This window comes from Lutra lutra, chromosome 5 (assembly GCF_902655055.1).
Source record: "Lutra lutra chromosome 5, mLutLut1.2, whole genome shotgun sequence".
In the NCBI taxonomy this organism is placed as follows: domain Eukaryota; kingdom Metazoa; phylum Chordata; class Mammalia; order Carnivora; family Mustelidae; genus Lutra; species Lutra lutra.
Genome location: NC_062282.1, coordinates 73,864,418 through 73,888,585, shown reverse-complemented (window position 1 = coordinate 73,888,585; position 24,168 = coordinate 73,864,418). Strand labels below are relative to the sequence as shown.

The 24,168-nt window shown below is 53.4% G+C and overlaps 1 protein-coding gene across 21 annotated transcripts in view; it reads right to left on the bottom strand.

Annotated features, from left to right (window-relative positions):
* JADE2 (jade family PHD finger 2) overlaps positions 1 to 24,168 on the bottom strand; it is a 53,327-nt gene that overhangs the window by 17,765 nt on the left and 11,394 nt on the right. For 20 of the 21 annotated variants that reach the window (XM_047731456.1, XM_047731460.1, XM_047731469.1 and 17 more), the window contains 7 exons: positions 22,355 to 22,443; positions 10,834 to 10,991; positions 6,191 to 6,351; positions 5,284 to 5,495; positions 3,939 to 4,106; positions 2,293 to 2,409; positions 875 to 1,339 (listed from right to left, as the gene is read on the bottom strand). In XM_047731456.1, the coding sequence (XP_047587412.1) occupies positions 875 to 1,339; positions 2,293 to 2,409; positions 3,939 to 4,106; positions 5,284 to 5,495; positions 6,191 to 6,351; positions 10,834 to 10,991; positions 22,355 to 22,443 (1,370 nt within the window). Of the gene's footprint in view, positions 1 to 874; positions 1,340 to 2,292; positions 2,410 to 3,938; positions 4,107 to 5,283; positions 5,496 to 6,190; positions 6,352 to 10,833; positions 10,992 to 22,354; positions 22,444 to 23,660; positions 23,776 to 24,168 lie in introns of those variants that run through there. The other variant, XM_047731475.1, reaches the window with a different exon arrangement.

The window sequence follows — 24,168 nt, the reverse complement described above, 5'->3', positions numbered from 1 at the left end:
CCTCTTTTCTGGGGGAGTAGAAGGGAATTGAAGCTTTGGGGGGCCTCCACTGCTCCAGGAAAGCAATTCTCACTACCCTTCAACCACCACAGCTCACCCAGAAGCCATGTGTCTCCTCATGTGGCTCAGCTCCCAGGACTACCACCTTGCACCATGCCCAGACGCCCTGTCTCCCAGCACACAGCTGGGGGGTTTGGGCCACCCATCTGCTGCAGGCCCCACAATTCCTTCACCAGGGTGAGCGTTTGGAAGTTGCAGCCAGAGAGGGACAGTCCCTGCTTAAAACATTCTGCAGTTTCCACACACATCATGGCCCATCCACTGAGCTCCCTTCTTCTCTCCACACAGGCCACTATGTCTCGGCCCACCTGCACGGCCCTGCACCCCGCATTAACACCTGTCTTCCCTGCCCTGGCCCAGCACGTGTTTGTCGGGTTGATCCAAACTGCTATGACTCCCAGTTCCTCCCTGGCCTCGGATCCCAAGCAGAAGCTCACGTGCTGGGAATAGGCATGGCTCACAGAGGCCACAAATGGGGACAGAGGCCAGCAGAAGCTGGAAGCCTGGGCTATGGCCCAGCTCTGATGCCCTCTAGCTGCAGGACCCTGGCAGGGCCCCCAACCCTTCACCTATAAAAAGGTAGGGACAAGAGGGGCTCAGAGACCCAAGGGCCAGATGCTCCCCTCTTCTGCCCCGCAGCAGACAGCCCCGCCCTGTTACAGAACCAGAGGCCCTCAGTCCCTTGGCCAGAGTGCACCGTCTGAGTCCTGGAGAGCCGTGGCTGCTGCAAGGCAGAGTGCACGGGGTGGAAAGGCTCCCAGGACATTCCCTGGGTAGGCAGGCTGGCCAGGGGGCCAGAGCCGGGGCCACTCACCCTCTCCAAGTCCTGCCGCAGGTGTGTGAAGAGCTTGAGGCGGCGGTAGAGGACATCCTGCTCCTGCTGGGCCAGGTTGTCCACCTCGTCGGTCTTGGGGGTCAGTAGTGGCTGGTTGGCATTGGCTTTCCTCTTCAGCTTCCAGTACTGGTAGATGAAGTCCACCAGTGCCTCAGCCAGCTCCAGCCGCTCAGCCACCTCGGCCGGCTCCACCAGCTCGTAGAAGTCTTCCTCCAGTTGCTGCAGCCGCTGTTTGCGCACAGTCACCTTCTCCAGGTCCTCGCCAGCCGGGCTGGGCTCCGCGGGGTCGGAAGTGGGCTCCCCCCTGGGGCCCCCGTCACTGTGCTCCTGGCAGAACGACTTGAATTTGACCTCGTCGTTGTCTGCTAAGATAGTCCGCATTTCCAGGCCATGGTCAAAGGCGCATGTGACATGGAACGCTGTGACGCAGGAAGGCATGGAACACTGGAGGGAGAGGAGGGGAAGTGTCAGGCACAAGGGGAGCCCTGAGAGGAGGGAAGAGGTTCCTGAGAATCCAGGTTCCTGGTGAGATCCGACCTAAAGTGGCACGGACGCCCAACATCCTGTGGATATGGAAGGAGCTCTGGTAAATGGGAAGGGGGAGTTCTAGGGGAGCCTGAAATGGGGTTCAGCACCATACATATTCTAGGGAAATGAACAGTCAGGTGATTTGACAACCCTTGAGGATAAGCTGCATGACTGTGTGGGTAAAATGACTTTGGAACAAGAAGAATTAGAATAAAGAGGCTGGTGATGGTCGGTCATGGCCTCCCTTCCACAGCATGAACTAAAATGGGGAGTTGTGCGTCTCCTTTGTCCTCTGGGAAGAGGGGCTGGAAGTGGACCCCTTCCTTCTCTTGCCCAGGCAGCTGGGGCCAACTCAGGGTCTGCTACTCTCCCCTAGCCTTGGAAGATGGCTGTGGGCCGCACATAAACATTTTAGCAATACCCCACCCAACTATTAATGAACCTTTATGTTGCACGCACAAGTCATTTTGAAAGTCTTAAAAATGGGTGGAAGTACATCCAGTGTCTGCAATGACAACTGTTGCTAGGAAAATGAGGACAAAAAAATGAACCCCCATTTTCCAACCCCAAAACCAGCAGCATCACATTATCTGGGAACTTGCTGGAAAAGCAAATTCTCAGCCCATTCCAGATCTACTGAATCAGGACCCCGGGGGATAGGCCCAGCAATTCTGTCTTAACAAGCCCCCCAGATAATACTGCTGCATGCCAGAATTTGGGACCCCCTGCTATGGACAGACTGCCATAGCCTGGCCCTGCATGGGGAGAGCCTGTTAGCTCAGCTGGAAGAGGAGGGTTTCCTGCCCCTCCCACGTGTTACGTTTGATGTCAGAAGTCCCTGGACAGCCTCGGGGTGAAGGACCTCGTACCTGGATGCAGGTGCCCGTGCACTCCTTGCAAAGGTTGCAGGACAGAGCCCAGCGGCTGGCGGGGATATGCGAGATCTTGGTGATGGGCTCCATCTTCTCTGGACACCCAATGCTGACCTGGGCAGGAGACAGGGAGCTGCATCAGGCCTCTCCTCCCCAGCTTGCCTCTAGTGATCCCCCAGAAGGGAGATATCTGCCAAAACCAGGCAGTGGGCACACAGGGCAGTGCGACAGCCCGAATCCCAAGCTGACCAGGAAGTAAGTAAACTAGTGTTTGCTCACCTGTGACTAGTCTTAAGTTGTTTGTGACTATGTACGAAAGTGCACATCAGTCCGTGTAGCTGAGTGTGTGTATGTGCCCGTGGCGGTGTGGGCCTTGAGGCAGGGAGGCTGCAGAATGTGTGTGTGTGCGCGCACGCATGTGCGTGCATTGAGACGCACACACAGGTGAGTATATACAGCATCCCCCTGGCTTCTGTATGTCACCTCTTCCGTACTAGCACCTTTGGAGTTCTTATTAGAACATGTGTTTATTTAGGTTACATTTCTGGGCAGCAACTAAGGCCTCAAGGCAGCATCTCTTCTCCTCCAGGGCTTGCCTGGGAACTGGGGATGTGCCTTTGTTTAGTCCTGCCTGTCCCTCCTACGTGGACAAGCCAACAACCATTATTTAACTCTCCTGGGCACAGCCCACCCCTCAGCCCCAGGGAATCCATCTGCCTCCCCACTGTCCATGCCTAAGATGGCAGAAAGGCTCCTGCCCTGAACCACAGGGCCCCCATGGTGAGGAAGAGCTCTTGCTAGTTCTGTCTCTGTAGTGCCCAGCCCAGGGCCCACTCAGAGGTAGTCCCAGCTTTGAAGAGCTGCTCTGGGAGCAAGATACCACTGTCAACACAACCACAATCACCACAGAAGCCGACAGTGGGGGTCCCTGTAAGAGCCTTCAGACTGAAGCCCAAGAAGGGGCTGAAAGGGCCACCTGGCTTGCTTGCAGGCACAGGCAGCAATGGAGGGGGGCCATATTCCGAGTTGGGGCACACAGCAGGGCTGGGGGAGAAACTCTGGTGAATGTCAGCATTTCCTATTTCAAATAAAACAAGATGACCTTCCAGGGGCTCAGTGCTCTGGTGACTCACTAAGTCACAGTGGGCCTGGCCTGTCACCCATGGTCCCCCACCACCTAGACTCAGACCCAGGCCAACTCCTCCATCCGAGCCACAGCCGTGGTAGCAGGCCCACCATCCACTTCTAATTAGCTCTCTGCCAGACTGTCTGATCTCCTTTTAGGTCAGCTGGCTTATTTTTGTTTTAAGCAAGGAGCCTGATGTTGGCTGGAACCACTGCCTGGATTTTGAGGGACCCACAACACACTTTCCCCTCTGCTCTGCTGCCTGACTTCTGCTCGGCTCTCAGACCTACTCCCTGGGTCCCCCAGGCCCACAATCCCACCTACCCATGGAAACCACCACCTGAGCTCTACCCAAGTCCAAAGGCAAAGCTCTCTACGGGTTGCTGCCCCAGTTCCTCTCAGGTGCCACATGAGACACCCCTTTTTTTTTACAGAAGCCTGCTTCTTTCTCAGTGCTCTGCTCCCTGAGTTCTACGCTCCACTTCCCCAGGGCCGCCCCCTGCCCCGATCTGCCCACCTCAGGAATCCACAGCGCGCAGCTGACGTGCACCCACTTGGTCCCGCTTCTGGTGGGCTTCAAGGCTCCTCCTCGCTTGGGGCAGAGCAGGCACTTTGGCTGGACACCCAGGGCACATGTCCGGCACAGCCAGCTGCCCGTGGGCACCTTGAGGATCCCGTAGCATGCCTGGGGAGAGAGCAGGGTGGTCACCATCTACATCTGGTGGGGAGTCAGCTGCAAACAGCCCCCGGCCAGCCCATGTGAGGAGCTACAGAACCCCACTGCTAGCAGGCTCTGGCAAGGAGGCCTCTGGACGGATTCTAAGGCCAAGACTCCAGTCCTCTGCAGAAGGGCTCAGCTCTGCCCTCTGCTGGGAGGAAAGTCATCTTGGTCAGAGGTTCCTAGTAAGTGTTGGACTTCAGAAGTGTCCATGAGCTCCTAGAAGTTGGACACAAATTTGGGTTTGTATGCTGCCTGAGGACAAGGCCCTGAGCATTCTTCTTTGTTCAGAGATTTGTGAAGGGGGCTCCTTCTAGTATGCCTAGGGCTTATGAACCTATGAGCTACTATGTATAAGGGACATGAATGAATGAGGGGTCCACTGCCTCTGAGCTCCCCAGGAGCTCTTCCAGCAGCAATGGCTAAGGAGTAGTGTGTGTTCAAGTCAGGGCTAGTGTGGGCCCACTAGGTTCCAGTCAAGTCTTCTGCAAGTAAGGCCCAGAGATGCCTAAAACCTGGGAGGTTTGGGTTCAAGATGAAGAGGGAGAGCATGTCTGGCAACACACCTGGTTTGTAAGATCAGCAGTGGTAAATACTTATAGCCTGTACTATACTGTTCTAAGCAAAGAACTCCTAGGAATAAATGAATCCTCCCAATGACTTATTTTTATTTAGAGTTCAGGAAGCAGTGCTCGCTTCGGCAGCACATATACTAAAATTAGAGTTCAGGAAGCAGAGGCCCGGAGAGATTAAGATATTACCCAAGGTCACAGAGATTGTAAAGGGCAAGGCCACAATTTGCAATCAGGCAGCCTAGCTCCAGGCTTTGCTTTCTATCACGGCATTGTGAAGCCTCTTCCTCAGTTCAGGCCGGAGGGGAGGAGGAGCAGGGGGTTAGGGAGTTCAGGGCGGAGAGTTGGAGCAAGGCCCCCAGGAAAAGGATGGAAAGACCACCCAATGGGCATTTACTCAAGTCTGGGGACAGCGCTGAGCCCTGGGGCACTCAATCCATTCCCTTCCTCCTCCCTTGTCCTGCTTTCTGGGAGCCTGCAGCCATGGGTCTCTGGCGTCCCTCCAGCAAGGACCAGGATGACCAGCTGCTGGCAGCAGGCGAGGATGGAGGCGGGGCAGAAGGGCTGCCCACCTGGTGCACGCAGACGTTGCATTTGTCACAGAAGACCATCTCGTTGCCATCTTCGCCCTCGGGAGAGCGGCACACGTCACAGACAACGTCCTCATCATACTCGATGCCCAGCCCCTCCTGAGTCTCGATGGCCCGTACCATATTCTGGTGGCACAGGGTCTCCAGCTCCTCTAGCACACGCTCCAGCGTCAGCTCGTCCAGCTCTGGCCTCTCTGTGAGAACAACAGGGGACGGTGTTAAGAGCCTGGGTTGTCAGGACAGGTGTATGGAGGGGGCTCCACTTGTCCACTGTATGACCTGGGAAAACGCATCCACTGTCATGGGCCTCAGCGCCATCATCTGGAAATGGGATGGGCTGGACCGTTCAATATCGGTCCTGGGGGCTGGTCCTGCTCTTCTGACTTTAGACAGCCTGCTTGTGACCACACATGTGTGTACACGTGGACAACATGGAAGGATCTCTGGGATGCAGCTGCATGCATGGGCAATCCACTGCCTGAGCTGCATATATGGGGGGGGGACCATCCTAGGACATGTTGGTAGGCTCCAGCCAGGAGGCCCCTACTAACTGACCCCACACCCCATCTATCATCCTAGCCTCACTTATGTGCTCACTTAATCTCTGTGTAACAGGCTTACCGATAATATCCTCAAGAACTCTGCAAATGACAGGCCATTATTGTTCCCACCTGACAGCTACAGCACATGAGGAACAGAGACCACAAACAAGTTCTCTGATCAGTAATGTGGTAGGGACTTTCTCTCATATCCATGCAGTGCCAAAGCCTCGTAGTAGGCACTGCCCTTCTGAGGGTGAGAATCCTTCTGAGGGTGAGAATGCTGCCATTTGGAAGAAAACTCTGCCTGGCCTGCCCCAATCCCGCTCTCAGCCTGGCAGGTCACCTACCCATCTCCTTGAGCTCCGAGTTGATGAGCTCCAGCCAGTAGGCATCAATCTCGTCCAGGTCATAGCGGCTGCCCCCAGGCCAATCAGACTGGGAGCCCTCGCCAAGTTCAGAGCAGCTAGGGGACACCTGGGTAGGGGGGCCTTCCAGCGGCGGGAGGATCCTAGGAAATCAAGAGAGGGTAACATGAGGGGAGGGACCCTCAGCCTGCCACCCTCACTGGGTCTGGGGACCTCCAGTGAGTTGGCCAGCCCAGCTGAGGAGCTGGTGGGCAAGTGAAGTTCGAGACTTTGAGGTCACCTCCTAATACTACCTTGTCCTGCCTGCCCACCTGCAGAGACTCTAAGGACTATGGGTAAGCAGGAGAGGAGACCAAAGGACCGAATGTGGATTGGGAGTGGGTGCTGACCCACTGTCCTGCACATCCCGTAAACATCCATCCTGCCCATAGCACACCTCTCCTGATCCTCTCATGAGGGCATCTGGGCTCAGCTAGATCTGCCCTGCCTGGGGCTATCCAACAGGCAATCCATGTGCTCTCCTGGGCAATGCTCTATGCCAGGCACTTTGGGAGAAGTGGGGTAGAGTCAGTAAGGCTTCAGGTCCTTTAGCATATACCCCTCAAGGCTGGGTGGGAGGCCAAGGATTGTCCCCACATCTCCACAAGGGGACGACGTGAGGCTAGGCCTCCTCTAGAGTGAGAAGGTGCCTTACCTGGGGGGTACAGTATTGCAGTGCAGGATGGCCCTCTCCACAGAAAAGGTCTCCCTCCCCAGATACAATATAACCTGAGCCGTCAGTCTCTCACAGTGGTGCCCCCACCCTCAGTGCAAGATGGAGGCCTCCTCCCCTGGACAGAAAGATATGCCTACTACATTCCCAGGACCACACTCCAATGCGGCCCTCCCTTGGGCCACGTCTCTCCCTGAGGCAGCTGGGAAGGGTCCTAGCTGCAGAATGTGGACTCAAAGTCCTGATCCGCTATTTTCTTTTAAGTAAACCCTAGCCCCAATGTGGGGCTCGACCTTGCGACCCCAAGATAAGAGTCACATGCTCTACCGACTGAGCCTGCCAGGCACCCCCTGACCTACCACTCAGTGTGCGATCTGGGCAAGCTGCTTAACTTCTCTAGGCCCAGTGACCTCATCCAAAAAAGTAACCTAGCAGTAACAGTACTTACCTTCTATGGCTGGCAGGGGTTAAATGGACGGATATGTGTAAAGCTCTGAGAACAGTGCCTGGCACACAGCAAGCCCTACAGGTGCTTGAGTGCGTATTTTAAGTCCTCTGGATATCACTTTCCTCCTTCTGAAATGGAATAGGAGGGCTTTTTGCCTTGGGAGGGCCCAGTTTCCCCTCTTGGCTCAGCTGTGTGCTGCCCCTGAGTTCCCGATGCCAGTTCAAAATGCCAGCTCTTCCCACCCCCCACCGGTTGCCATGGTTATCGCTGCGGAGCCTGGTTTCCATCTGGCCATCCCTACCAGGGCTGAGAGGCCCCTCACTTGCCCGAGAGGCCTCCTGGGGTCGAAGGCAGGGCTGCCAGGGGCTGGGACTCAGTGCAGACTGGGGAGGGGAAGGCACGGTGGCACAGAGACGTGGCTGAGCTGTGGGGAGGACTCCTGGACTCCAGGAGTTGGCACGTGTCAGCCAGAGGTGCAAGAAGGATGGAGGAGAAAGGGAAGCAAAAACGGCTTGCAGACCAGGAGGGGAGGGTCGGAGGAGGTTGAAGGGCGCAAGGAGCAAGGGAAAGTGCTTGGCTCCACCCTGTCCCACGTGGGAGGCCCAGATGAAGGAAGCCTCAGGTAACCACTAATGGTGTGACTTCCCCAATCCTCCTGAAAAACAGATCATTCCAAATGGATGCAGTACTGATACTCTCAGTCCTACAAAGTCCCCTGAGGGTCTTATTGCTATTAATATATTCTTTTAAAAACATAGATTACTTTTGTCTTGACTCTGCTTTGTTTGTGCCCCCAGAGCAGACTCAATCAGGTTTTGGATCTAAGCTTTGCCTCATGACCTACTCGCCTCACGCTACACCTGTGTGGTCACTCAGCTGCCACCTGGCCAGACCCCTTGGAGCCAAGATCACGTTCCTTTCTTTCTCGAAGAATCTAGGGTTCAGGGGCTCATGTCAAAGAAGGCATTTTCTGTGCTTCCTGGGGCCCTCAGCTTCCTCCGTGACGCCTCTTTGGCTCTGGCAGAAGGTCTCTTCCCAGGCGTGGGCTTATCTGACTCCAGGCTAAGGATACCGTCTCAGCTGTAGCTGGCAGGGCAGAGGTCAGCTGCAGGAAGTGGATGGCTGGGCTGGGACCTGGGGGAGGGTGTCTACTCCAAAAAGATGACACCTGTACCAGAGGCTGGCTTTGCCCTGGGTTGAGTCTTCTGGCCACAGAGAGGGAGCAGCAGAGGCCATCATTCAGTTCGCCATCAGGGGGTGAGACGGGTTCTCATTACCCAGAGAAATTTCAGACCATGAGGTAGGCAGACCTGCCCCAGGGCCAGGAAAGACTGGATGAAAAGGGGGAGCTGGAACGCGCTGGGGTAGCAGCGGGGGGAAAGCAGCCAGAGCCAGTATGCCAGTGTGATTGGGGCACAGGCTCTCTCTGGGCCTCACAGGGGCAACCCGGGGCTTGTGATTTCCTGGCCCAGCCCCTGAGGCCCTGGCGGTCACGCAGGGAATTCCCCAGAATTTCCCAGCTTCCTCATCTATCAAATCAGGGCAGTAAGATGTACTTTTAGGGCTGGTATTATAATTAACTGAGAAGATGAACGTAATAGGCTCAGCCCAGCAGATTCTCAAGAAGATCGGCTGTAACAATTCTGCCTGTGCTGGCAGCTGCAGTGGCTTCCAGATAAGGGCCTTTCAGTGGGAGGTCCCCAGGAAGACAGAGGGACTGGGCTGGAGGGAGACAGGGGAGTCTTCTCCTTGAGAACAGCCTGCCCTGCCTCCAGTCTGTCCTCTTCAGAGAGCACGGACAGGCCAGGGACGCCTGGCTCCTGTCAGCTTAGAGGCGCCGTGCATACCCAGGGAATGCACCTCGAGCCAGAGCTGCCCGAACACGTGCTCTGTTCTTGTTGTCAACAGATAAGGCACTGAGCTGGCAGGCAGAAGCCACGCTACTGGTGTGGAAGCATTTGCAATTAATTACCCAGGCCACTGGATGTTTCTGGAACCACCTGACACTGACGTCAAGGAGGGAGGACAGACAGCTGGGCCAAGCCTCATCAGGAAGCACCTCTCTCCCCAGCTGCTGGCCTGCCCCACCCCTTTGCTGCCTGGGTTCCTGCCATGTGTATTCTCCTGTAGTCCCCAACATACCATCAGGCAGCTACTATTATTAGCCCCATTTTACAGAGGAGGAAACTGGCTCAAATAGGTTAATAACAGTTCCTTAGTCTGGTGAAATGAAGGTGTGAAACTGGCTAGGAGCTTAAACCCTGTTTCTGGCCCTAGGTAGGGGATGTGGAGAATCCACTCCCTCTACAAACTTCCCATGTTCTCCCTTCTAGAAAAGCCTAGAGCTCCCCTGATTCTCAGAGAGCCTGACACCAAGCGCTGGCAGGCACTCAGACCTCAGAAGCCATAGCACGAGCTCTGCCCAGCACCCAGTCCTCACAATGCACCTAGGCAGAGTACAGAGTCTGATTTGTCCCTGTAATCCTATGCCCAGCACAGACCTGGCACCAGCTGGGCCCTGAGGGTCTTTGAGCCACTCTAGGTGTGGCTGCCAGCAAGCAATGGTGCCAATGTCAAGGGTGATGAAGGCTGCACTCTTTGCCTCAGACCTGGTCAAATGGGCCTAAGTGAGAGCCACCGGGCTGCTAGTGTGCTGGTGGGCCAGGGAGGCCAGGGCATCAGGTCCCTTGGCCCAGAGACAAGATTTAGGGGGTTTTCCAGGGTGCAGAAAGCAGCACTTGTCTGTCTTCTGTCACTGGAGGAAGGGCCACGGCCAAGACACACCAGGGGTCTCTCTGATCCACAAGACCAGAATCTACAAAGCCTAGAGAGGATACCCACTGACCCAGCCCTGACCCAGCGCTGTTGGGGAATCCTCGAGGATGGTCATAGCCAGAGCTTCCTGAGCATCTGCTGTGTGCCAGCATTCAACTCCCTCCCACTCACAACTCCTTAAAAAGGTTTAAGAAGTCAATAGCACAGCTTAGCCCTGTCTGAGAGACTATTTAGACGCCTGGAAACTTCCCTGATGAGATCCGCTCATGGGACTCAACTTGGATTGACATCAAGCTAATGCATGGCCAGTTTCTACCCAGCACTGGTATGTGCCAGGCCCTGGGCCAAGTGTCTCCCATGTGTCGCTGTCCTGTCATCCCGACCACCATACAAAGTAAGTGGTATTATTACTGCTCCCATTTCACAGACAAGGAAACCAAGGCCCAGGGAGATTACATTTCTGGCCCAAGGTCACAGTGAATGGAAATGGCAATCTGAACCCAAGCTATCTGGCTCCAGAGCTGAGCCCAAGCCCAGGCCCTTGCCTTAAAGGTAGACTACCAGTATTTCTGGAATTTTTCAGTGGTTGAGGGGACCAAAGTATCTAAGACAGACTAGAGACAGGTCACAAAGGTCGCTTGCCTCAGCCTCCTCTGTCTAGGGCCCCCTGGCCTGGGCTGTCTGGCTTACCTCACTACAGGCTCTGGAATGGCCTCTGCCCCAGCGGGCACCTGCACACCCTTCTCCCATTCCTGTCGCCATGGGTCCGCTAGGATGTAGTAGTCATCCGGGCTGAGCTGGCAGGAGTCTGGGATCTTCATGGCTGTGATCAAGTCTGTCCGGAAGACCTGTCAGGAGGAGGGGAGGAAAGAGTGCCTCAGGGGGGTCTGCTCCGAAGCCAGGGCAGGAAGAGGCAAAGGCGACTTAGGTGGGCTTTCTGCCCGCTTACTTCAGAGTAAGAAGCCAACACGAAGGCAATCATGACAATGACACATCTTCTCTGAACTCAGCCCAGGGCTCTGCACACAGGAGATGTTTGGTAAATGTCGAACTGAATTCACCTGTGTTCTGATGTGTTAAAGGACAGAGTTTGAATGACGGCTGGCAGTGGACCTCAGAGGGAAGGGGAAACACTTAAGGGCAAAACCAGACAGTAGAAAGGCTTCTGTGAAGGCATTACTGCCATTAAGGGACTGCCTGCTGGGGGCCTTTCTATAGAAGGTTTAGAATTATGTTCCTATTGCCAACAGAGACTCGAGGGGAGGTGTGAAGGAGTGCAGGGCACCAACGCCAGGCAAGGGAAAGGCCAGGACCTTATGTCGACAGCTGAGGGAGAGGCCAGCCCCTGGCAGAGCTTACAGATGGGTCAGGGTCTCCAGTGTCCCTTAGGAACAAGGACAGCATGTTCCCTGCTCAGCCGGGGCAAGACAGGGCCATGCTCTATGTGTGAAGAGTCAGAGGTGGATAGGGCTGCATTTTTTCTGAGTCAAGCCCATCCAGATCTTCTCAGAGCCAGGCCATGAATGTCTGCACCCTCCTGCTCGGTGTTCTTCCAGGCAACAGCTCATTCAAGAGGAAGTTGCTCTTCCCAGTGTTGTCTGTCCCCAACCATCCCCTCCGCCTTCCTACCCCAGAACAATCTGCAAGCCCAACCCAACTGCCACCAGTGTCCCTCTCTCCCCACTGCCTGACCTCACTGTGGCCTCTACAAAGGGCTGCCTCAGGTCTCGGTGACGGCTCCAGATCACCCAACAAGAAGGACTAGTTAAGAAACCACTTCCAAGGGGTGTTGGTGGCTCAGTGGGTTAAAGCCTCTGCCTTCGGCTCAGGTCATGATCCCAGGGTCCTCTGCTCAGCAGGGAGCCTGCTTTCCTTCCTCTCTGCCTGCCTCTCTGCCTACTTGTGATCTCTGTCAAATAAATAAATAAAATCTTTAAAAAAAAAAAAAGAAAGAAAAAAAAAAAAGAAACCACTTCCAAGAGCACTGCAGGCCTCAGACCAAACTTCAACAAATCTCCCGTCCCCAGAAAAACCAGCTTCACTGGCCTTCCAGAGGCTCATGACCAAGCCGTTCCATGCTAACCTCTGCCCGCCAGGGGCCCAACTCACTGGTTGTGGGTGTCTGCCTCCTTTGAATCAAGGGCCACGACACAAGGAGAAAACAACCAAAATGGGCGCACCAAGGGGACTCAAGGCAGCATCTTGCAGAAATCTAATTAACATTTGCATCTGGCTAGAGAGGGCCCTGGCTTGGAAAAGGTCAAGTTTCCTGAAGACTCTATTTGCCAATATAATTTAATTGTTAAGACTAACACCCTAACATTTAATTAGGGTGCCAGTGTGAAAAAATTAAAATGAGATTACGATTAAATACTAATTAAGCAGAAGATGAAATGCGGCGAAGATCTCACAGCCCTGATAATTTGCATATCTTATTAGCAAGCAGTGAAGACAGCTGATACAAGAACACAAACTCAGGCAGTGGGTGCTTCCGTGCTGTTCTTCCCAAGTCCCCATCTCCTGGCTTGGGCCTTCCCTAGCTGACGCCTCTGCCGAGCCTGGCAGGACTGGGGCTGGGTTATTTCCTTCTGGAGCCAGGATGGGGCCTGGTGGGGTGAACTGAACCCACAGGGGACACATCACAGCCTTCAAGTTCTCCGATCCTGGTAAACCAAGTGGGGTCCAGGCCAAAACCTTGTCGCTCTGATGCCACAGGGAGCCTCCTACCTGGGACAGCTCATCTCAGGCCCAGAAATCAACCCTTCACTACTGTCACTAAGCACTCCTCCAGAGACTCACGGGTAAGTCTAAAAGCTATTGTTCTTCCCTCATCCTGGCTGTCATATAAGCACCATCTCCTTTAGGATTCCTTTCCTGATCACCCTGACTCAGGGAGTGAGTGCCCAGTGTCCCACAGAGCCACTTTCACTCTGTCAACCTACCTTGCTTCCCAGCACTTACACCCCAACAATTAACTGGTATTCTCCTGTTGTTATTTATTTACTTATTTTTTGCCACCTCCCCCGACCTCCCTTACAGCAATCCTGCTGTCTGCTACGTCCTCAGTGCTTGGCATGATGATTGCCACATAGTAGGTGCTCAGAAAATAGTGGCTGAGTAAGGGAATGAATGAATGAAAGGGCCTCTCTGGTAAATTACCCGAGGGGGTCTGAGGCCCTCAGTTGGCTCCTCCACGGTGCTTTCTGAAACCCCATCAACAAGGTAAGGTACCTCAAGGATATACGCAGAGATGAAGTCCCCAAGCAAGGGGACCTAACTAGAGCAATTCTCAGCCTCTGGTCTGCAGGGTCAAAGCCCAAGGACCAGTGCCCTACCCAAGCTGGAGTCTTAAAGACCAGAATGCCAAGCCTAAAAGCAGGGGACAGGTGGCCCTGAGCTAGGAACAGGCATGACGTTGAGAACTCAGCAGGAGAGAAGGGATCCCAGGCTCAACTGGATCAGAGAGATTCAGGAAGGAGAGGGAAGGAGAGAGGGGGAGAGGCAGGGAGGGAGGGAAGAAAAGGAGGTGAGGAAGACAAGGGGAGAGGAAGACAGAGGGAAAGAGGGAAGGAGGGAGGGAGAGGTAGAGAAAAAGAGAGAGAGAGAGTCTAGCCCCAAGAGAGGTGCATGTTTCATCCTGGTCACTCAGGGATCAGGTGGCAGACTGGACACAGGTGGCCCTTTTGGGCAGGGAACTGATGAAGTGCAGGAAGGGGAGCATTGTCATAATGGCAGCAGCCAACAGGTAAAGAGCACTGTGGGATATGGTAGCAGTGTAAGGGATATTCTGGAATTAATTTAATAGCAGTCCCTACACCACCTCTGTGAGGCCAATGCTGCCATCCATCATGCCTATTCTGGGACTCTAACCTGAGATTAGTTAAATAACCTATACCAGGTCCTACATGGTAGAAGTGGCAAAGGATCCCCGGCCACAAACTCTGGAGCCAGCCAGCATTCCCCCACAAGCCCCCTGGCCCCCTTTGGCCACATGCTCAATGCCCGTAAGAAGCCAAATCAGCTTCCCCAAAGGCTGAAAAATGCAAATCAGATGGTGGCTTTTGCAAATTCCACACCCTGCCCTTGGGTGGCTTTCCACTGTCTTCCCTCAGGCTGAGCTGCAGGGCTGACCAGCCCCTGTGGCCACACAGATACACATAGTCTATGGAGCACTTTTTCCCCTTGGCACAGAGGAGCAACCTGCTGGGATGCTCTTCTCTCTTGCCAAAGTGGTGCCAGCCTATTTTATCTTGGAGGGCTCGGTCCCACCCACATCTGCTCTGGGAAACCTTCCCTGATCCCAGGCTGGGTTCTGGGCTTCTTCTGACCTCCCACAGCCCCTGTATTGGAATCGCCTGGTTTCTTACCATGTAGCCCCCACAAGAAGTTGGTGAGCTCAATGAGGTCTGGCCGGGCCACAGGCTGGAACCCAACAGTGTACATGGGGGCCTAGCCCCTGGGAGGTGCTAAACAAAGGCTGAATGGCTCAAGAGCTTTCCACGGACCGGAAGCCACCTTCTTGGGTTGCTGCCCGAGATTACCTACAGCTGGGCAGTTGGGTCCCCTGCACCTTCCAAAGGAGCCTCTGTACATTTATACACAACCTGTCCACAAATACAGCAACCCAACCGCCACCCAAACATCCTTTTTGTTCCAAATGGCCAGAGGTTAAGCTTGAAAAAGGCTCAATTATTCTCCCCAAACGCCTCTGAATTATTTATGAAAACTAAATAAAGAATAAAACAGACACTGATGAACCAGAGGCCTTGCCAGGGCCAGAAAGTTGGAAGGTGGAAAACAAGTAATTTTTCCAAGAACGTGAATGTTTACTATTTTTTCTCTCTTATGGCAGAAAATGACAAATTGTCTTTAAAGGTCTGCTGCCTAGCAACCACGTTCTGCTGGGCTGCTTGGGAGATGTTAATTGTAGCTTCTTCAAACAGTATGAAGAACATCTAAAAGGTCTAAAACTCAAAGGTAATAACCAATCTGAGTGCTGGGGAGCCAGAGCAGCTCCGGAGGGAGTGCTCGACCCTGCTCTGCCCAGACCCAGGGATACACGCATGGCCCTGACCTCCAGTTCCTCTTCCTGATACTGAAGATGACAACCACGAACAGTCTGGTTTTCCACACCTATTTCCCCAGGAAGAACCCAGAATAGGCTCTGCCAGAAACTAAAAGTGGAGGCTGACATGACCTCTAAAAGCAAAGACAACCACCACAGGCAACTTTCCCTGGGCCGTGCACAGAGTTCCTGTACATGAACACGAGATTAGTGGATGTCATTTGAATATCTCATCCTGGGACCTTGGTCTCTGCTTCCTTTTCTCAAGGGTCAATTACTTTATCAGGGTGTATTTCAGATCGAGAGACACCAAGAGGAAGTTCAGTTACATAAGGGATGGTTCTGCCCCTTATCATTAATTACAAAGTAGGATTATTTGTGTAATTATTTGTTGGATGTCCATCTCCTCCAGTAATTCAGCTGAGAGAAGCAGAGGCTGCGTGTGTCCTGATTATCACTGGACCTGTCTGTGGCACCATTCCCGCCATGCAGCAGGTGTTCAAGAAATGCTGAGCAGCGAATGAATGAATAAACCCCAGGATTTGTCTAAAGTGGGACTAAACTCTGAAACTTCCTCTCCTGCCTGGTATGCAGGAGACTGGCCCCAAAGATTATTCCAGGTGACTTTAGGAACTGGTCTTGGTCACTGTCCCAAAGTCAATGAAAATAGCTTTGGCCAAGATGGCCTCTCCTTGACCATTGTCCACACTAGGAGTCCCAACATAAAGCCAGGAGTGGACCTTCCCCCAAATCCTCCAAAGGATGTTTGGGGGTCTGTCCTGAAAGAGCCAAATGAAATTACTACTGAATACCTCATTTTAAATCCCAATTGCTTTTTTCTGAGCACTTCATCTCATTAGAAACAACAGCTAAGGGGCACCTGGGTGCCTCAGTGGGTTAAGTCCTTTCCTTTGGCTCAGGTCATGATTTCACAGTCCTGGGATAGAGTCCCATTGGGCTCTCTGCTCAGCAGGGAGCCTACTTCCCCCTCTCTATCTGCCTGCCTCTCTGCCTACTTGTGATCTCTCTCTCTGTCAAATAAATAAATAAAATCTTTCTTTTTAAAATAAATAAAATCTTTTATAAAAAAACCAGCTAATTTTGAAAAGTAATTGTCCTATTAAATCAGGTGCCATGCTAAATGTTTTAAGTATATATAATATACATGTATCTCTACATATAACGCCAACTAATCCATATTACCTCCATTTTACAGATAGAGAAACTGAGACTTGAAGTAAACCACTATTTGAGGTTTGCACTATATTTTAACCACTGCAATATTATTGCCTGGGAGCCAGCCAGGTATTTCTTCTTTTAAGAGGTCTCTCCTGGGGGAGGGGCGTGTGGGTGGCTCAGTCGGTAAGCCTCTGCCTTCTTCTCAGGTCATGATCCCAGGGTCCTGGGACTGAGGTCTAAGTCAGGCTCCCTGCCCTGGGGGGAGCCTGCTTCTTCCTCTCCCTCTGTCCCTCTCCTACTCATGCACATGCACACACGGGGCTCTCTCTCAAATAAATAAATAAAATCTTAAAAACAAAACAAAAAAAACCTCCTGGGCTGGAATCTGATAAAGAGTATCTCAGCCAGGGGTGCCTGGGTGGCGCAGTCAGCTAAGCTTCCAACGACTGGTTTCACCTCAGGTCATGATCTCAGGGTTATGAGATCAAGCCCTGTATTGGGCTCTGCTCAGCACTGAGCCTGCTTAGGATTCTCTCTTCCTCTCCTCTCCCCTCCACCCACCCCTGCTGGCTCTCTCAAATAAATAAATAAATCTTAGAAAGAAAAAAAAAAAAAAAGAGTATCTCAGCCAAGAGCAAACTTACTTTAAATTAGTCATAAAACACCAGAGAAGGACTCTGAACACAGCCACCCTCTGCCCAGCCCCATTCAAGCTACCACTAGGCTAATCTGGTCAGACTTCTCCATCTCTCAAACACATACCCTCTTTCTCTTTCACAAGGATAACAGCACTTCCTGCTCTTTAAAAGAATTTATTACACACATTTCTTTCGCAAGACAAGCCCCAGAGGTCAGGAGGACCTTCCAGCTGGCGAGAGCAGCACCGGTTCTAACTATACTGGAAGTGGATTCTGCCCCCTACCCCAGAGGAAGGCAGCAGGAGTCTAAGAAAGCAGGCACTTGGCCCAGTGGAAGGGCTCCCCCTCACCGCCTGCCTGCCTGCCCCACGGGGCGGCAGAGGAACTGTTGACTAGAAACATGGCTTGAAACCACAGGGCAAGCATAAAACCTTCCTGGATTTCTCGTATTTTATCTTTAAAGTTTGTCAGCATTTTGCCTTTTACTATAACATATGCCATCACTGTTTTAATACAAAATGTTATTTCAAACATCTGGATAGCACCTGTACTTCTCTAGGAAGGCATCTTCTTTACCCTGTGGTTTTGCACCCCAACACATTCTGGCCACCCATGCCGGTACCCAGGGTAGAAGGATCCCATTTTTTAAAAGCAACAGATCAAGCCAATAAGCTGCATCCTTGCTACCTTTTCTAGTGGGGGGAACTTAGATAGGAACTTTCATGGACCCTGAGTCTGGGGGACACTCCAGTGGTGACAGACAATGCGCATTCACAAGGATCATCTTTTTCTCTGAGGCCCTGTCCCCAAGGGCAAGAAGCTGAGTATGGTAAAGGGTCCCTGTGGAAACTGCAGAGAGACCTACTCTCTCGTCTAGGGGTTTACCAATTTGTCACGGCCTACAAAGGAAAAGGACAGATGCATCCCAACTCCTATCCCACCCATCAAGACTTCGATCCCAGGGAGGCCAGTCTGCACCTCCACTCACTTCCTCCACCTTTGGGCTCCACAAGCCTCAGGGAAGGACAGTCACTTCAACTGAACAGAGAGGCCAGGGCAGGACTCTACAGATGATGACCTGGAGGCTCAGGGACAGACAGTCAGAGTTCCTCAGTGGCAAAGCTGGCCACACCTCTCCTAACGGATGCTTTCCTGTGTAGCACCTGCATCTTACTACCAAAGGACCAGCTCCCTGGAGACAGGGCCTGCGTTTTCTGCGTCTCCCCCATCCTCTCCCCCTTGGCATCCAGCTGGGCCTGTCAGGTGCCCTCACATGCTTGCTGAGCTTAATCACGATCAGTAGCTCTTGGGTCCTGAAGACCAGGGTCCCTGCCCATTGGCTGATTTCTGGGGATTCAGACTTTCTGAAAACCCTGCCCAGGGGAAACCCCCACTGCTCGGCCTGTCCTTCCGTCTGCCTCTCTACACCAGGCCTGAGAAAGACACAGCCTCAAACAGCAGCTTCCAACCCACGAGGCCAGCCTCAGGTTTCCTCCTGAACTGTCCTTCATACCCAGGCCAGGCCAATGGGTTGGCAGAAAACTGTCAGTCCCTTGGCCACTGTTGGGGGGGGAGGGATCAGCTGGTGTACCCCACTCACCCACATTCCCTGCCTTTGCTTAGGTCACTGAACCAGGCTGGAAGGCCTCCTCTTTTTCCTTCGACCTCAGGGTCCTTCCAGGGAGGATCAAGCCAGGAATTCCCATCTTAGCAAATTAAGGAGAAAGGTCTGTGGCAGTAGTTCTCAAACCTGGTTTCCAACAAAAGGGCTTCGAAAAAAGTACAGGGACCTGGGGCCCCCACTCCAGACCATTTAAGTCAGAATTTCTGGGGGTGAGGTAGGATGGGGGCCTGGTATTAGTATTTAAAAGAATAGCCTTCGTGATTCCATTAGATTCGCAGAGATAGGACCCGCGAAGTGGTGCTTACCACTAAGCACCAATACTAGTTATACGATCTGGTCGGACAAGCCAGGCCAGAAACCCAAGGCCACAGCATGGTTTATATACTAGTACCCCCTTCCCAGGACAGGCTAAGACCTTCCCTTCCTTCAGGGCTGGCCTGCTGATTTAAGCCCTAAGGGACACATCTCAGCTTTGTTGGGATCCCGCAGGCAGGCAGAGCAGAGGAAGGGAGCAGCCTGTGTCCTTGGGGTCAACTGTACCTTTCTCCTCTACTGCCAAAGGGGATCCTGCAGCCTACTTCAGACTTGGTACACTTCCACCGAAAATCATTTTCCCAGGAACCCCTGGGCCTGTCCCTTCAGCTCCATTACTGAGGCCTGTATTACCCCACCCCTTTTTTCACTCTGGCCAAGGGAGACCACTGACTGTTTAAAGGCCAGAAGGGAAGCTGGGCCTCCAGGCCTCAGCCCTGTCCAGGGTCCTGACTGCTGGTCAGAGCACTTTTTTCCAGCCCTGCAGCACCTCACTCTGGTATAGAGGGAACCCCTAGATTTATACCTTCAGGAGCACTGAGAAGGGCGGCCCCTGGCAGGTCATCACAGGGGCAGCCGCCGGTCTGGCGTAGACCCAAGCCCAGCCCTTACTGTGGCTTTTGGCTTCACTATGTGCTGGTGCTGCTGCTAAGCTAAGAACTCCTGGTTATCAAATCCCCCATGCCATCACTGTCCACACTGAGAAATGAAGAGACAAAGGGAACCATGGGCTCCCCAGCAGGGACGGGACTGCACCATGCACATCAATTTACAAGCATTCTGGCTGGGATCTTGGGTCAGACTGGAAACATACTGTATGACCCGCCTGAGAGCCACCCCACAGATATATTACTGCAGGGGACTGGACAGATGGGACTCACAAATCCCCTTCCACCAAGGTGACCAAAGCTCTCTGCCCTTAGGCCCTATTGACTATAAAGGGCCTCCTCTTTAATCCCTCACAGAGAGAGAGGGGAATAGCCCGGCAAGGAGATTTAGTGCAAACATCATCTGCCGCCAAATCCTTGCTTTTCATCTCCGCCTTCTCATGAGCCAAATAATTTGGAAGCTTTCATTGATGGTTTCCTCTCAGCCCCACGATCACTTGGAATTTATGCCGGCTATGGTTCAGCCTCCTCACTTAGGGGACGAGGGAAACCTCACAGGCTGCACTCCAGCCTGCTGTGGGAGGAAAAACTTGTCCTTGGCGACAGTTCAAGGCAGGGAGGGCTTCCTCAGCCCTCCAGGAGCCCAGGACTTGAGGGCAGATGTCTTCAGTCAGGCCTCAGAGCTGCCTGCAGAGGCCCCGGGGCTCAAACCAGGGCTACACTAAACCAATCCCTAGCAGAGCTGGGCATCGGCACCCCTACAAAGATGTGATTCTATTTTTAGGTGGAGAAAGGTTCAAAGGCTCTGTGCTGGAAAACCCAAGAGGGAGGGGAATTTTTAGCCTCATGCAAATCACTCTTTCCCCTCAGCCTTCACTGACACCTGTTTCCTCCCAGCCCCTGGCCTATCCAGGGTACAGGTGGCAGCCCTGCCCTTGGGATTGCTACCTTGAGAAACGGCCCCACCTCCTCCTGGTGCTTGGAGAAAGCAGGGCAGGCAGAGTTGGGGGAACCAGCCATCCCCAGCAGCTCCCCAGAACTACCCACTCTTCTCCAACCTGAATAGCCACAGTGGGCAGGGGCAGGTTGAATTCTGAGGCAGGTTCCTCATCTCCAAAAAGGGCAGAGAATTCCTGCCTCCTAGGTACAGGAAAGGAACAAAAAACTGGCTATTCTTTTACTAATGCAACTATAGTAACTGGGGAGCCCTAGTGGCTCTATGTTGGGGGTAAGAGGGCAAGAGGGGAGTGAGGGTACAAGAGAAGAGAGGCGGTCCCAGAGGCTCCCAGAGTCCTACAGCACACTCTGCCCCCTGCATCCCAGTGCCCCTGAGCACATCCATCTACCCACTAAGCAGGGCTGATACAAGAGGGCGCTAAGAACTTCAAAAGAGCATCCCCCATGCCCACCTAATTCTCTGCTTTCATCCCAGTCCTTACTGCATTCCCAGAGGCATCTCTTTCCATCTTTACCCCTCTCCCATGGGGCCAAAGGAGGACACTAGGTTGGGGGATGGGGATGGGAGGCATCAGGTCCCAACCCCCACCCTACACACACAAAAAAGAGAGTCCTAGGGTAGGCCAGCTCGAGGAGTTTTTTTCCAAATGCAAGGTTCTAAAAGGAAGATGCCCCCACTATCCCCAAGGGACAGGTTCACTACTACTGCTCAGGACCGCCCCCGAAGCCATGATTGCTTCTGCGGTTAGTGGGCAGCGGGGCTCCAGGCTCAGAACAAAGACACCCTCCCCGACTCCACTTCAAGGGCTATGCACCAAGACTCTGGGCCTTCCCACCCTTGGCAATGTTGGCTTCAAGAGCTTCAGGTCTTGGCTATACAACCCTGGGATTCTCAATTTCCTCATTGTAACAGATAGACTGAGAAGGATTAAAAAAGTGAAATGTCTAGCCCAGCTTCTGGCTATGCTGCAGGGCCAGATTCAAACTCCCTATTCTTGGGGGGCTCAATGCTCTTGCGACTGCATCTGTGCAAAGGGCCTCTTCTGTGCCCAGTGCAATGCACTGAGGACCTGAGAGAGTGTGACGTGGTCCTAGGATGGGATTTTTCAGGGGCCACAGGAAGCAGGATCATGATGTCCATTCATGTCCAACACTACCCACCCCCGGTGCTCTTTTCCACAGCTTGAGAAGGCATGCATACCTACCTCTACCTGCCATAAGAAACATCCCAGGCCCAAGTACGGAAGGCTTAGGATGCAGATACATGGGACACGGGCAGAAGGAGCAGATGACTTAATTGGATGATCCTGAGGACCCCAGCCCTCATCCCCATATCAGCACCTCCTGGTGCCCTTGGCTTATCCTCTGGAACATTCCAAATCTGACTGCTTCCTCTTCTACTGCCACTACTTGGCTGTCAGCCACCATGGCTTCTCTCCTGGACAACTGCAGGAAAAGTCCTCCCGGCTCCCACCCCGACCACATTTTCCTTTCTCCTCACAGCAGCCAGTGGGGCCTTTTGTGAACACGTCAGACTCTGTCATTACCCTGCTTATGATCCTTGAAAGGCCTCTACTCTCACTCAGCTCAACTGGAACATCTTTACAACAACCTACACGGCTACTGCTGGCACACGCACCCCCTTCTCCCATTCATGGCACTTAGCCACACTGGCCTGGCTCTGCAGGGCCTGTTCTCTCTGGGGGGGGGAAGGCTCCCCCCAACCCCACGCATCTGCAGCATTCCCTCCCTCACTCTCCACAGCTGTCCGCTCCTGTCACTTCCTCACCACCGATTCCTCTTTGTCCAGACACTCATCACTACCCACCTCTGAAGGCTTCTTTTCGTTCTGCCGGGGCCAGCCCGACTTGGTGCTGCTGGGCAGTTTGGAGCATCGTGAAGCAGATGTAGTGTGACCTGCAGAGAGAGCACAGCCCATTAGGAGCCCCTGGAAGGCCAGGGACACCACCCACCTACCCACCCCTGACCAGGGACAGGAAGCCTGTAAGGAAGGCTCTGACTTGCATGTTCAGGAGGTGGAAACCTCTGTGAGCCCCTGTCCCTGCTCTGGACCTCTCCAAGGATGCGTGGGGACGTGAGTGCTTCCGCCGCTCACCAAGCCCAGCGGCTTAGGAAATAAAAGGCAGTGACCTAGACTCACGATTAGCTTACTCTGTGATCCTTTACAGGTCCCTTGCCCTCTCTGATCCTCTGCTTATTCCTTGGGGAAGGAGGCCATCTGTGGCCACACTTCATTCCTGCCCTGGGTGGGGATAGCTGGAGACACCATCCTATCTGGGATGATGCCCAGTCGATACGCAGAGGCACGAAAGGACAGTAGGAAGAATGCTGCTCTAAATTAAACCCATGCGGCGCCTGGGTGGCTCAGTGGGTTAAAGCCTCTGCCTTCGGCTCGGGTCATGATTCCAGGGTCCTGGGACTGAGCCCCGCATTGGGCTCTCTGCTCAGGAGGGAGCCTGCTTCCTCCTCTCTCTCTGCCTGCCTCTCTGCCTACTTGTGATCTCTGTCAAATAAAATAAAATCTTAAAATAAATAAATAAATAAAAATAAAGTAAACCCATTTGCTAGCTTGTCACCCTGGGCAAATGACTTAACCTCACCGGGGCAAAAAGCTATGAGAATTCAGTGATGCCATGCCTCTTAAGGCTTAGCAGAGTCCCCTGCCCAGAGCATGGCTCGATAAACATGAGCTATTACCACTAGAGTCCGAGGCCCTTCCTTACTGAACCGCAGGACTACAGCCTTTATCCCGTGGGTCCAAGGGGCAGCAGCCACGAGTGGGTACAGGGTACAGGGGTGGGGGCTGGTGGGAAGGGACTAAGCCACAATCCAGCCCAACTCTACTGCAGCTGCCCAGACCCCCACTCCTGCAGGTGCCTGGCCCTCAGGGGTTCCCGTGCCTGACTGAAGTTAGAAGCAAAGGATGCGGTTCTTCTTGGCTCTGCTGAGACAAGCCACAGGCAATGTGGTTGCGGCCACAGAGGGCGGGACGCTGTGATCTCCTGCCACAGGGAGGAAGGGCTGGCCAGGTTAGACACCAGAGCTGAGCTGAGCAAACAGACTCTAAAGGGCAGTGAATGAGACCTGGAGGTAGGGAAGGGGCTGGGACTGACTGGCCGTCTTGGTGTCTGTCCTCAGGATCGTGGGGGGCTATCCCCAGCTGCTCAGCACATTCGTGAACAAACTGAGGTGCAGAGCTGCAGGGCTCCAGGCCCAACCTCCCTGGCAATGAGTTCAGCCTCTTCCTCCGTGTGGGTTCCCACGAGGCTGCAGGGAGTTGGCAGTGTACCTCTCCTACACAGGGCACAACAGAACTCCTTACTAGACCAGCTCACGCAGGGCAGGTTCCTGAGGCATCTGGGAAGAGCTGCCTTCTGGTATTAGAGAAAAGCTCCCACCTTCCGCAAACCTCCCTTATCTCCCCCCACATTTGAGAAGGGGCTCCCTAAGCCTCTTTTCTCCTTGACCATCCCTGTGACCCCCAAGTCATTCAGCTGCCACACAGCCCATACACAAGTCTACCTCTCAGATTCTCCTGCCAAGATCCCTTGTTAATTCCATTGACAAACATTTACTGAATACCTATTATGTACCTGCTCTAACTGGGGACACAGCAATGAG